General features: G+C 44.3%; 1 protein-coding gene across 5 annotated transcripts in view; it reads right to left on the reverse strand.

Moving 5' to 3' along the window:
* Positions 1-989: 989 nt before the first annotated feature.
* LOC143352409 (phospholipid-transporting ATPase VD) overlaps positions 990-14,485 on the reverse strand; it is a 54,972-nt gene continuing 41,476 nt past the window's right edge. Inside the window, exons 5-18 of one of the 5 annotated variants that reach the window (XM_076784873.1) lie at positions 9,966-10,241; positions 9,725-9,893; positions 8,879-9,232; positions 8,234-8,529; positions 7,979-8,146; positions 6,898-7,195; positions 5,955-6,387; positions 5,484-5,869; positions 5,129-5,416; positions 4,510-4,761; positions 4,324-4,428; positions 4,048-4,235; positions 3,808-3,972; positions 990-2,571 (exon numbers count right to left, since the gene is read on the reverse strand). In XM_076784873.1, coding sequence (XP_076640988.1) covers positions 2,529-2,571; positions 3,808-3,972; positions 4,048-4,235; positions 4,324-4,428; positions 4,510-4,761; positions 5,129-5,416; positions 5,484-5,869; positions 5,955-6,387; positions 6,898-7,195; positions 7,979-8,146; positions 8,234-8,529; positions 8,879-9,232; positions 9,725-9,893; positions 9,966-10,241 — 3,421 coding nt within the window. In that variant the 3' untranslated portion in view covers positions 990-2,528. Of the gene's footprint in view, positions 2,572-3,807; positions 3,973-4,047; positions 4,236-4,323; positions 4,429-4,509; positions 4,762-5,128; positions 5,417-5,483; positions 5,870-5,954; positions 6,388-6,897; positions 7,196-7,978; positions 8,530-8,878; positions 9,233-9,724; positions 9,894-9,965; positions 10,242-14,485 lie in introns of those variants that run through there. The other 4 variants (XM_076784872.1, XR_013081924.1, XR_013081926.1 and 1 more) reach the window with 4 other exon arrangements.

A 14,485-nucleotide genomic window follows, 5' to 3' on the forward strand; every position in this document is an offset into this window, starting at 1 on the left:
GTGACAGAGACAGTTTTTAGCAAAAATATAGTACTTTTTTGGTCCACGTTGTGGGAACGCTAACGACCCCCAAAGTTAAGGGTAGAAAGTCGTTCGGACGTTCTATTGTGATATCGTTGCCTGCGGATTTTCTTTGTGCCGCCGCTCTGCGATCGTTTATCGTGCCGCTCGAGTTGCTGTTGCAGCAAAACGTACTCTAAAACCGAGAACACTTTCGCCGGTGGACTTTCCCGGAGAAAGCAAGATCGAGGATCGAGTTCGATCGATCTTGCGAGAGATCGTGACGCGATTTCTGTGGAAGAGTTGCGTCACTCGGACTATCTAGGCAGGATCTAGGCAGATGAGCCACGAGCTGGGTTTCTTATCCAAGCAACATTCGAATCACCGTGAACGCTCGTAACGAATAGGCACAAGGAGCCGATTAAGCAACGGCCCCGTATTGTTTGTTATTCTATCGTGTCTTGTAATTTCTTACACTCTCGTTCGCGTATATATCTCCCGTGTGTTTACGAATCATTAAGCGAAGTTTGTTTATGTAAAGGTCGTCTACACCGTGTATGTGGCAATCGAACCGATTACTGTCTGTATGTATGTTTAACAGAGTGAACGTAACTCTGTTCGAAACGAGGTGTAATTATGCGAGACGAACAGCAGATACTTACGAAATTAATCTTCGGTATGAATTATGTTATCTTGTCATGTATTGAAATATGAACGCGTAAATTTCTGAATTAATGATGGTAGTGACGATAATGTGTAATATTTATGAATCGCATAACGGGCCCAAATTGAAGACCTAATTTTTCACGTGTCTAAAATATACATGCAAAACCTATCCATGTCTCGCAAAAGCATTGGAAAATAAAATCGCAAGGTCGGTAAAAAACAATTTGCGAACACAGCCATGAGCGAAAAGCGTGGACGACTGTTCTCGCGTTACAGGAGTGCAGGAATCTGTGGACGTTCGTCGTGAATAAACCAGAAAAATGTAAAGAACACTCGGTTTACTATCGTCGCTACAATACACGCAGTTGCTGTCAATCGTATATCAAAATACTATGTCAACACGTGCAACGTGTCGTCGATAATGTTGAATATACACATGTATAATAGAACCTCTATGCTGGCAGAACGCGCTTATACACGTATATCTCCGATATTACGTTAATAATACAGTCGCGAGCGTGGGAGGTGTTTTCGTGTAACACCCGCCCGCGTTTACAGCGTAAACATACTATTTGTACAACGTTAACTTCGCACGGGACAATGTACATATGCTCGGAGGCGACGATACAGTCAGGTGGCAAACCCAGCGAACCGTGAAACAAAGCTTCTGCCGCGTATTCTGGCTCCTTTCAATTCTGGCCACCTGTATGAGCTCTAGGACATCTGAAATTTGCTCGAAACTCAAATTTTGATGGGGCCCAAATCTAGTACGGTCCCAGGCACTTCAGAATTCAATCCGCTATTGCCACTTCCCCCTCCATAGGTCATAGGACCTAAATATACATGGAGATTCAAGTTCTTATATTCCTTGAGGCCCCAAGTTTTGGTAGAACTCGAAGTTCCCATGGTCCTAAACACTGGAATTTAATCCAAGATTGCTCTCACCACTCCCCTCATCGTTCATAAGGCCCAAATATTCACGAGGATTTAGGCTCTTAAACGTCTGGAGCCTGGATCCTTTCTACAGGGCTCAGATATTGAGGAGGCCTAAATCTCCCATGATTTGAGGCACTTTGGAATTTTAGCCGCAATCACCACTCTTTATCCTACATAAATGGCTCTATGTAACAGTTTGAAATTAATAAGCCCCGGACAATCCTGTGCTCTTGAAAAGATTTTCAAAACTGGTTCAGAAGGAAACTACTGTTGTCTGCTTCGCGCAGCACTGGCCCTAGTGTTTCTTTCATCCCATGTGTCCTGACCGCAATTTGTATCGCCGCAAGGTTTGCTACCTTCTCGCACAGACACCTCCGGGTGTACATTACACCAGATACAGTGTACACTTCCTGTTTTCTTATTCCTAAGAGGACACTTACGACCTGAATTACATTCTACTTACATCGATATGCAACCCGCGTCTCGAACAAAAGTCCCGCATGGAACTCTCCCCCCCCCCTCTCTCTCTCACTCTCTCTCTCTCTCTCTCTTTTCGCACTGGAACCGTCGATGCACGACGATATCGCTAACGGACTAAAACAGTCTTGGTCCCTAAAAGTCACAGCCATCAAATGCAACGAACAACGGTAGTCGGAAATGTAAAGCCACTCGGATTCAACTGAAAAGACACCGTTCGAAACGACGATACATCAATCGAGCTGGTCTCCGTTGGAACCGAGGATGCACACTAAAATTAACGTAAACCTCCTAGCAATACTTCTTCGAACCTTAGGAACAGTACACGATGGAATCGCGACGACTTGCGCCGGTCTTCTGACCAAGGTCTCGGTCGAGGCGGCGACCTTGAAAGCGTCGATGAATCTGCCTGAACGCGCTGACAGTTTCGTTGGATGTTTCGGGGTGTGTCATGCAACAATTGTGGTCAGCGCGTCGTTTTTGCTTCCGGTTCTAAAACACGAGAAACGGAGATTAGCTGAAGTGACCTGAACGGTCGTTTAACATCCAACGATTCGTAGCGTGTATTAGTAAATTATAATTAGACAGCGGATCTTTATGCAAAATAATAATGATTTGCATCGATTGCAAGAAACAGGAACGAAGTAGAATTTCCTTCTTCTTCTAACGACTTCAACAAGTGCGAAATATCCATATGTAGCCATGAGTAAGGATTTAATCAGGATATGCTGGATAAAAGAATTTATTTTTGGGTTAGGGTCAGGGGTACAGGAAAGTGAGGTATATGTATAAATTCATTCAATTGCTCGCATTATAAATCACAATCATGCAAACTTTCTCTCATCACACGTATACTCTAGCTAGGTTCCGTGGTATTTTCGCAACCGATCCGAAGATGCTCTGTCCTCTCTCGCTCGACAAGGCGTCCAGGTATTATCGCCGTACTCTCCTTGTCGAGACGAGCGGCCAGGAACACTCTTCCGTTCCCTCTCGGCAGGCGTCCAGGTATTGTCGCCGTACTCTCCTGCCGAGCCCTGGGCGGCCAGGAGTTGACCCGTTCTCTCTCGTTCGACAGGCGTCCAGGTATTATCGCCGTACTCTCCATGTCGAACGAGCGACCAGGAACAGACTCCCGTCCTCTCCCGTTCTCCCGACAGGCGTCCAGGTATTATCGCCGTACTCTCCTGCCGGGGTCTGGGCGGCCAGGAGTTGACCCGTTCTCTCTCGTTCGACAGGCGTCCAGGTATTATCGCCGTACTCTCCATGTCGAACGAGCGACCAGGAACAGACTCCCGTCCTCTCCCGTTCTCCCGACAGGCGTCCAGGTATTATCGCCGTACTCTCCTGCCGGGGTGCTAATGCTAACCAAGAGCGGCCGTGGTCCTTACCTCGTCCTCTCTCTCGGAATAGCAAATAGGCCGAGTCCCTCCGTGATCCCTCTATTTATATAAATTCGTTGCTATCCGCGAACGTGAAATCAACACCCGGTCGTTAAGCGTGATTCGACTTTTCGAGCGCTCCCCTCGCGTCGCTTCCCGCGTGATTGCCTACAAACTCCCTTCGCGAAACTTCTAGAAGCTTGTCGTTCCGCGTTTTGTTTTACTTTTCCGTCTCGAATTTTCTATACATGCTACACATATTATTAATCTTCTTAGTCCTTAAAATTGCACCTCCTGATTTTTGTCGTAAATGCATAAGATCCGCAGTACAATTATAATCATCGCATACCTTATCGTGGCGTGTTGGGTCGAGCGAGACCAGCCGGCAATAAAATTGTTCTCGCTTCTCTCGGCAATTCGTTGCCGATGGCTTCCGGTCTTCAACGGCGCCTTGAACGAGGCGTTTTGCGCGAGGTCCGGCGATACGGTGCACATTATGGTCTTGTACAGTAACCTGAGCGAGCAAGAGCATCGACCATTATACACTGAATTTCGATGGTCAGTCTTCCCACAAGTGGAGAAAGCGTACCTTGGTAACAATGCTAGAACACAGGTAAGTGTCACGGTGAGCCAGTAGGTATGCCTCATGACAGCCATCTCCATCACCCAATAGGAGCAAAGTAGGCCCATGCAGTTCACGCAGACTACGTTGTATATCAGACAGAATCCGAAGAACACGCCCAGGGATCCCAATATAGCTAGCACGTGGATTACAGTCTGAAAGTCATACGTCGTTTTATGCTATCAAATGTGAAATTTAATTTAAAAAAAAAAGAAAAGAAAAAGAAGAAACACGTCGAATTACCCAAGATCGAGTCTCTATGGCAACGTGGGCAAGCATGACGACGATGCAGCAGGTCATCACGGTGGTTCCGAATTCCCAAATATCTATGACCGAGTCATAGTACACCTAAACCAGACGACAATTCACTAGAGTGCTGATAGCTCGTCCCGAAACACTCGGTTGGATATGTCAAGACTATATACTAACGGAGTAATTTATGAAAAAGATAACGATACTTTGATACAAAGCATCGGCGATCGTTAACCAGAACGAGTGTGGCCGATAGACGAGTCCGAGACGTCCTCTTTTGTACAGGTGGGGCATAGACATTAGAACAGCAGGTGAGGCTACACGGTCGTACACGCCCAGCGCGAGGGGCGGCATCGACGTGAACATCAGGTTGTACAACATTAAGTAGATCTGGTCAACCATCACCGTCCCGGTGAAGCCGCAATACAGCTGCGAAAAACAATCAGTTGTTCTACCGAGTAATATCAACGTTTGCGACGCGCGTAAGGAGAAAGTGGGCGGGGCCGTGGGGAGATAACGCCCATCACTTTTCTCTAGTCCCTCCCTTCGATTCTTATTGGTCTCCCACGGTAGGTACCTTAAGTATACTCCGTTCATTATTCTTAGGCTCGATCCTTCATAGACAATTCCCAGTAAAACCTGTCAATTTACTCTGCCCTTTACTATTAGGCTCCTCTCATTGGCTCTCGTTCACTTCCTCAACTTACTCCGCCCACTTTCTCCGGCTCCTCCCACAAACTTCAACTTCGCTCGGTAAGCCTACGCTACTGTAAATTGTGCGTAAAATATGCTATACCTGGAACCAGAATACAAGGAAGACAAAGGTGGCGTTCTTGTGGAAAAAGTACAAAATCATCCTAGACAGACGATCGTAGCACCAGTGCCCGTGCAACAGTAGAAGCCTGCTAAGCATCGAGAATCGTGAGATGGCGAAGTCTGCGGCCATGACGGCTTGTGTACCTTCATGTCCCGAGATACCAACTCCTACGTCCGCGGTCTGTATCATACTAACGTCGTTCGCGCCGTCCCCTATCGCCAGGGTTCTCATTCCCAGCTGTTCCTTCACTATACGCACTATGTATGCCTGTAATACAACAGCATTTCAGTCTTATGTACTCTTACACAAAACATCTACACCATCTGAAACTTACCTTCTGAAGCGGCGTGGCCCTGCAAGCCAAAACACTGGTGCACATTTTCGTCAGTTCAAGAAACGAACTGATCAATCCTGATCTCGGATCCAGGATAACCGTCAGCGTTTTCCCATCAACAACCAAGGCTCGTTGCTTCGGCCAAGGGCTGTCTATCCTGTGCGCATCATTCTCCGCTGGATCACGGTTCAACATTCCAGTCTCCCTGACACTGTCTCTCCAATCGTTACCGTGAACCATGCTCTCTCTTTTCGCAGACTCAAGGTATCCATGGATCAAGGTCTCAGCAACAGTCTTGGACCTCGCCTGCAGCCATAACAGCTGCATCGCTGGTGAAAAAAGACGCGCCGAGTATGCAATGTTCACCGCAGTCTCCGGCTTGTCTCCTACCAACATAAACTGTCCGTCAGCTCCACAGACTTAGAGCGCCTGGGGTAGTATCTTTCAATCATCTCTATCAAGATTCTATACCTGTCAGAACCCAAACAACGATCCCGGCAGCCACCAAGTTAGCCATAGTCTCCGGCACCCCGGGCTGCAGCTTGTCCTCGATCCCAGTCGCTCCTAGCAGTGTCAAATGGGATTCAAGGATCGCGTACGAGTCCTTGATACGATGCTCTCGATTCTCCATCGCCAGCTCAGCCTCGGTGTGCGCTTGCCGCCAGGTTTCATACTCCTGCGTGGTCAGGGACTTTTTCGCCATCACCAGGGTCCGGAGACCTTGACGCGCGTAGGATTGCAAGTGCTGACGAATTTTTAACGTGGTGGCAGAGTTTTCCTCTTGGGGAGTCAGCGAGGAGAAGATGGTGGTGTCCGCGCCCTTGGAGTACAGGATCAGCTCGTTGGTAAGCGGATGCCGCACGAGAATCGACATGCACTTCCTGCTCGAGTCGAATGGCAGCACCTGCAATTTGTGGTCAATTAGCTACGGGTACGAGGATAGTGTCTTTCAAGTATGACGCTCATGGTGCTTGCTCCTGGCGATCTGATTCATTTTGCAAGTCTAAGTTGTCCTCGTTGAATCTCAAAAACTTCTGAACTACAAATTCAATTTGATTTCAGTTAAGTTAAACTGTATATGTAGCGTATATACTGTTTATTGCAATGTTATTGAAAATGTTTAATAAAAGACAAAAACGAGCTTATAGTCTTCCAGTCTAAATGGTCCACTGTCATCTGCACTGGCCATGAAAAATCAAAAACGAAATTCCTCAGGAAGAGAGAGATTCTTCCTATGACCATGAAAGACGACCATGAAAGATCAAAAACAACATGTCTGAGGAGCCGAGACCGACAGAGAGGATCAACAGGAGTTGCGTATCGGTTACAGGAACGCGAAAGAAAGGTGGTTGGTAATGCTCGGAGAAAGTGAGGCGTCGTAGGAGCAGGGAGCAACAGTCCATGACGAGCTTACGTGAAGTATTTCGAAAGTGAGGATAGATTTATCCGGCAGACAGACGATCGCGCTGCGAGTCGTCCGTTTCAGCAGTTTCACGTCGTAGGCCCGTGCCGCGTTCACCAACGCGAGTTCGTCGGGACTTTCCGCTTCGTAGATCGCCGCGGCGGGTAGCAATTCGTCCCCGTTCTTCCTGGCAACGTCGATAACGGGACTCAGCGGGCTGCGTCTCTTCTGGGCGCCGTTCGGCGACAGTTTTCGCCCCAGCAGTCCCATTCCCAGGCTCGGTATGGACGTCACGTTCAGGAACTTCGGTCTACAACCATCGGATCTGCTAATTACGCTTGCAGTTATGCGCGCTCTTCAATGCGTTCTACAACGCAATTAGGACCAACTTTATATATTATCCTCGGGACAAAGTCTACACGCGAAGATCGTGTACATACGAATGAGAAATAAAATGTACCTTGGAGAGTTAAACCCTTAAATGAATTTTCAACGTGGTTCTAAGCACGTAACATATTTGGCATATACATCGTTTAACCTTTCAATTAGTGATTATCTTTTACCACGTGTATCAATCTACAGGTTCAAATCAATTTCTAAACTTGGTTCCTCATAGATGAAGCTCGCACATGTACATATAAGAAACAAAATGTATCGTAGAGTTCAAGTGTTACATGGTTTCTCGATATGTTCTTCAGAAATGCGACAACTCGATCAATATATTCAACACTTTGCTTCTATTGATCTTAATAGGTACATGAAAATCGGCTTGACTTGTCAGCCTGGGGAAAGTTCCTCCTCTAAAAAACTGCTTAACGCGTCCACTACCACAGTTCGCTTAAAAACAGTGAAATTAATTGTAATGTCTTGTAAAGAAGGTACGTCGCATTTCATAAAACTTTTGAACAAGGAAGATAAGCAATGAAATAAATGCTGGCAGCGAACGCGTTAAGGGTACAGGTCTGGGGTTCAGTTTAAAGATGTCTACACCATTCGGAATCGTTTTCGGCATCGCTTTGTCCAGAGGTTGAGGCGCTTCAATGAACCAATTTAATTCCTACGAAAGAGGAGCTGACACGAGAGAGAAACCGACCTGGGCACTTTGTTGGAGAGTTTAGTGGAATGATTCAGAACAGACTCCATCTCGACCATGGAGGATATGGAGGACACGTTGTCCTCGAGGTTGTTCGGGTGCGAGAACGTGGCCAACGGAATGACAGGCGAAGGGGTCAAGCTCCTAGCCTCAATCATTCTTGTGTACCTGGAAAGAGAAGCCGGGGGGGGGGGGGTTTCGCGTGAGAATCGATTCGAGGCGGATCGATCCGAAAGAATGAACCCCTGTACGAACCTTCCTGTCTCGTCTCCGTTCTTCTGCGGCTCTTCGATCACTCCGCTAGAGTTCATGGTGTCGTAGTGGGGTTGAGAGTTCACCACGACCGTGTTGCATATGGCCAACACTACCAGCAACTCTTGCAGATTATGTCGGAACGTGCCGATCAGCAGATCCTCCTTCAGCCGGGATGAGGGTACCAAATTTTCACCTTCCCCCGTGTGCGAGTAGTCCTGACCACCAACTGCGCATCGTCGGAACAGCATTTTGTTCTCTGTCAGCGTGCCGGTCTTGTCGGAGAACACGTACTGGACCTGTCGTTAAAAATAGTCACCCAATTTCGTGTATGAAAAACAGCAAAATTTCATGAAAACAGTTTCTCATTCTGGACAGAGAATAATCCCAGAATCCTGAAGACGGGGAAATGAATTATTTCCTTTAACAGTTTCACACATTAAAAGGCTAAATAACGATCGACTAAATTGTAGCGAATACTTCAGAGAACAAATTCGAAAGAAATCTATAGACGATGATTTGCGTTTCCCAGGATTACCGAGCACCGTCTAGATCTTCGATCGGCCAGGTAGGGGAACGGCGAAATAAAGGATCGCTACTTGATCCATATACCACGGTGGCACCGAGCCGATCAATCTGTGCCCTCACCTGACCCAATTCCTCGGTGATGTTGAGCGCACGGCATTCGGCGGAGCGATCCGCGTCCGCGTCGTACAACGCCGCGTCGTGCCCGATGTGATACACCTGGCCCACTTTCGCCATCTCTATCGTCACGTACAGGCTCAACGGGATCATCACCTGTAGGATGATCACGAACGTCCAGAACGTCAGCATGCTCTCGTAGCTGGGCTCCTGGAGGACAGGGATGAACGGCACGAACGATAAACCCGAGTAACCGGACAGCCACAATCGGCAACCGATCGCGCCGATCACGCACAAAAGCAACAGGATCATCACGCACCAGATCACGTCCTTGTTCATCTGCTTTTCCAACCTGGAACGCTGAAAGAGGAGCAAGTCTCTTGTAGGGAGGGGATCAGCAGACGAGGTCTCTGTAATTCTTTTCGAGAATTCTTTTCTGTAATTTTTTCTACCATTCTATTCTTCGGCTGCACCAAAGTTCGAGAAGTTCGACAGGTAGGGAATCTTTTGTTTCACGATTGTCTTGGACTGGAAAAATGCTGATGATAGAAGCGATTACAATAAACGCAGTCTTGTTATTTATTTATGATGAAAGAAACTAGCTACAGGAGTGCACTGTCATGGAAATCTCGCTGAGACTGTGTAAATGGAGTCTTGTTTTCAATTCCCATGAACGATAGGCAAGTTATCTAGGATTAATTTTCTTGTAACTACAATCGCGGCGGATCTCGGATAGATCTCTTTCATACTTTCACTCTCGCGATCGTCTCAAAAACGTACAGCACGACTTTCAAGCAATATTATCTCGGCTTGAATCGTTGTAATTCAACGATTACGAACTATAGGACGTACCTTGTACCTCGGCCCGCCATTATTCAGCATCGCCTTGGTCTCGTGGCCGGCGTAGATCACTATGCCCTCCACGAAATCGGTATTCTTCAGCAAACATTCCCTAAGTAAGAGGTTTTCCGTAGAAACAGGTACTCTGCCGCCATTAGGATGAACCACGGCTCCGTGAAACCTTCGAGTAACATTTAAGTGAACATCTTTCGCGACAGATTGAAAGATCGTTGTCGAAGGATAATATTATTACCTATAGATCCTGGTGCTCGGTTGATCGACCTCGATCACCGAACGGAACTTGGCCGGCTGGAAGGTGTCCTGTAGATCGACGAATCCTCGGACCACCTGTCGCTGTTTCAGATTGGTCTCTCCGTCGAGGTTGCAGGTATCGATGTACGCTGAGCCCTGAGGATCGCTGCTCCGCAAGAGCAACACGTCGGCCGGCACCAGTTCGTTGTTCGATAGGTGAACCAGGTCGCCGACCTTCACGTCTTTCCACGCCACCTTTGCATACCTGTCGTCCTCCCTGCAATCAGGCGAACCGTATCATCGACGTAACCATCCCTCGCCACCGGACTTCGCTGTCTTTAACCTCCTCAGGGACGAACAAAGCGAAAGAAAAATCATTCAATTTTTTATTCCACTCAAATGTCAGTGCTCCCGTGCGACGACCCTTTAGCTTTTATTCTTGGGGAATTCTTTAGCTCTTCTGAGTCTTAACTCTTTAATTCTTTAGCTCTTCTAAGTCTTTAACAGCTCTCAAGTAGATTTTAATTGTCCTTTACTTAGAAACATTTTAATCTCCGAAGAACTGAACGTACACGTGCGTGTCAGTGTCTATTCGTGAAATAAACTATTACAAAAATTTACTGTAAAATAATTATTGTGAAAATCAAAGATTTCGTAATTTTTTAAAATTATTTTAAACGATTGGATTATATTCTGAAGGGTGGCTTGTTGCTCCGTGATCAAAATTGGCATTGCTGTTGAGTAACATTTCACGAAATTGTGAATCACGAACGTTTGAATTTTATAAAATAGTCGTCGCCAAGGAACGTGTTAAGAGTTAAACAACGAAAATGAATAGCATAATTGGCTCATTGCGAATTTCCTAGGAGCAACCTGATTGTCGTTCATCTTTTGCAGACACAGCATTTCAGTGACTGCATAGTCCGCGCCGCTTCGCGTTGCAGCCCTCATAACAAGATAACGAAATTTCCGTTCGATTCCCGTCTCCGATTCGCGAATACAATTATGTGTCGCGTTTCCCCGGAACCCTAGCAGGCTCGGTGATTGCACGGTTGCGTCTTCTAGAAACGGTTCTGCCATCGTGTCACGAGGTTGTCGATCGAACTTGCATCCTATCGGGCATCGTCGTCTGCCCAGCATTTTTCCCTCGACAGTCACATTATCGAACCTCGGGAGCACGAAGGTATCTCGTGGCTCGATCTCCGAGCCCCTCTGGGCGAAAGTTATCGAAAGAACGTTGCCTGGACGACGGGAAATTGCCGTGCGACAAAAGAACCTGAAAGGGCCTAGCCGAATAAGATGGTCAAAACTGCCCTTAGACGTTTTTCAATAATTAATGAACCATTCGAAAGCTGACCAAGAAAAACCCCTCTGAGCCAAATTTCAACCCCCTATCTTGCTCGTGAGGGTAGTTACAGGGTAAATTAGATTTTGAGCTTTTCCGTGCATTTTCCGCACTCTGATGATTCCCAAAATTCTGAAAAAAATGTGACATATTTTGGACCCTAAAGCGGATTTTTGAGAATTTTTTAAGATTTTTTGGATGCAAACTGTGGTCGTAAAAAATGAAAAACCTCAAAAAAATCGGAAAAATGCAGGTTTCTCAAAAATATGAAAACATGCTATTGAGCTGTTTAGTGCCCCAATAAAGTACCATAACAGGCAGTGTCCTCAATTTTTTTTAGATTTTTTCTTGTGGGCACTTTTTGTCCAGACAAGAAAAACCGAATTTTTTCGACGTTTCTGCTATTAGGAGGAAAGTTACACTTGTTGATTTTATCGCAAGTATATATTAAGGCATTTTTAACGTTATTACATTGAAACAAGTAAGTGTTTGACCTCAGAAATATGTTTTAAGAGAAAAATAAATTCTATTTCGTGCGATATATACCAGAATGTTCGCAACGTTTACAACATCGCCGGTTGCCCGAGCAGTCAAGGTGTCGGACTACGGAGCGTAAACGCTGGGTTCGAATCCCGTCGAGGGTAAAGTTTTTTTTTCCATACATCATCTTTATATTTTCAATTTTTTATTACATGGTTTATTTATGTGATTTTTAAAATATTTTTTTAATGTTTTAAAAATATTTAAGAAACATTTTTGAATAAAATATATGTAAATATAGTTTTAGAGTATCTATCACTTCCTCGATTCTCTAATTGTATATGATCTTCATTACGGTCCTCTCTAACATTCTTAATATTAAAATTCATTAATCTGGTTTCTAAGCCTTGCGTCTTCATAAATTAGGGAGGAAATGAGAAGAATTCTAAATAAATAACACGCAGCAAAGTATTGGTTTTTGTCCAATTGAAAGAAAAGGGCTACATACTACCACTATTTTTAAAGTGAGGTATCAGGTACAAATAAGCCTTAGCCATTCCTCTTTATTGTAACGTACATGAGGATGTATTTCCGTTTATAGTTACTTGATTGAAAACCATCATGAAGAGGGGAGACTTTTGTATTGTCGACAGAGGTTTTCGAGATGTTACATCTCATTTAACAGGTCTTGGATTCAGAGTTCTCATGCCTGCTTTAAAAGGTAATCGTTCTCAACTTTCGACGAAAGTGTCGAATTATTCCCGAAAAGTCACGAAAATTCATTGGGTTGTAGAGGCAATGTATAGTATACAAGGTCAAAAGTACCAGCTTCTACACAAACAAGTAGACAACGAAACCTTTCCAAAAATTGGACATAATTGGAACTGCAAAACGACTCCTTTTCAAACAGTATCCTCGGTAGATACTCTGGATTTTCCGGAAATGACAGAAGTAGATTTAAAAATTCTTTTCACGGAATCTTACCAATTTTCGCAAGCAATTTCTATATCTGGCGGAAGTCGTGGACGAACACAATAATATAAATATTAATTTATTGCCCAATCCAAGAAAATAATATCATTAAATTCGAAGTCAAATCGGAGTAATATAAATAAAAGTTAGTTAAAAATGTTACCTCAATATTTTTTAAAAACATTTAAAAAATATTGTTAAAATCACATGAATAAACTATATAAGAAATTGAAAAAATAAAGATGATGTATGGAAAAAAAAACTTTACCCTCGACGGGATTCGAACCCAGCGTTTACGCTCCGTAGTCCGACACCTTGACTGCTCGGCCAACCGGCGATGTTGTAAACGTTGCGAACATTCTGGTATATATCGCACGAAATAGAATTTATTTTCCTCTTAAAACATATTTCTAAGGTCAAACACTTACTTGTTTCAATGTAATAACGTTAAAAATGACTTAATATATACTTGCGATAAAATCAACAAGTGTAACTTTCCTCCTAATAGCAGAAACGTCGAAAAAATTCGGTTTTTCTTGTCTGGACAAAAAGTGCCCACAAGAAAAAATCTAAAAAAAATTGAGGACACTGCCTGTTATGGTACTTTATTGGGGCACTAAACAGCTCAATAGCATGTTTTCATATTTTTGAGAAACCTGCATTTTTCCGATTTTTTTGAGGTTTTTCATTTTTTACGACCACAGTTTGCATCCAAAAAATCTGAAAAAATTCTCAAAAATCCGCCTTAGGGTCCAAAATATGTCACATTTTTTTCAGAATTTTGGGAATCATCAGAGTGCGGAAAATGCACGGAAAAGCTCAAAATCTAATTTACCCTGTAACTACCCTCACGAGCAAGATAGGGGGTTGAAATTTGGCTCAGAGGGGTTTTTCTTGGTCAGCTTTCGAATGGTTCATTAATTATTGAAAAACGTCTAAGGGCAGTTTTGACCATCTTATTCGGCTAGGCCCTTTGCTCGGAGGAATGCTCTCTGCATTCTGCATTCTGCATTCCAACAGCGAGAAAGATGGCCTCCCTTGTCCTCCCACGCGAGCACGCTTCCATTCACGGTTTCCGGGTCTGATCAGATACAGACTGTTACCACTAGTGACGTCAAAGCTATCTGGTTACGTTCGTTACGAGAGCATTTTCGATCCTGGAAATGTCTGACACAGGAAAACATACCCGGCTGGCATCAATGGGTCTCGATGCTCGAAATAGGGAGCAGCACTAAGACCGGCTAATTTATTGTTACTGCGCATTACTGTACGTAATTAGTGCGCATTACGTATTACTTATTACTGCGGTCGTTCTAATTTTCCGATATTTTATAATTACTTCGGAGTATTTATTAACATGTTAAAAACGGAGTCGATTTCGTCTCCTTTTCCATTTCAATTTTCAAGTTCAAATACAAAAATATTATTCCTATTTAATTAGTTTCCATCAGGTCTATTAAGACAGTGTAAACATATTTTATGATATTATATGAATTATATACACTACGTAAGTTCCACATACGTAGTTTTTAATTTAAAACGTTAGATATTTCATAAGAAACTAGTAAAAATCGACAATAACTTTTATGCGATGCTAATACATATTTCGCAAGTGTCCGGATACTTTTGAGCGGAAGTGTGTTATACATTATTTCGTAAAGGGCCTAGCCGATTAAGATGGTCAAAACTGCCCTTAGAGGTTTTTCAATGATTAATGAACCATT

Source organism: Halictus rubicundus, chromosome 3 (assembly GCF_050948215.1).
Source record: "Halictus rubicundus isolate RS-2024b chromosome 3, iyHalRubi1_principal, whole genome shotgun sequence".
NCBI classification, from domain to species: Eukaryota; Metazoa; Arthropoda; class Insecta; order Hymenoptera; family Halictidae; genus Halictus; species Halictus rubicundus.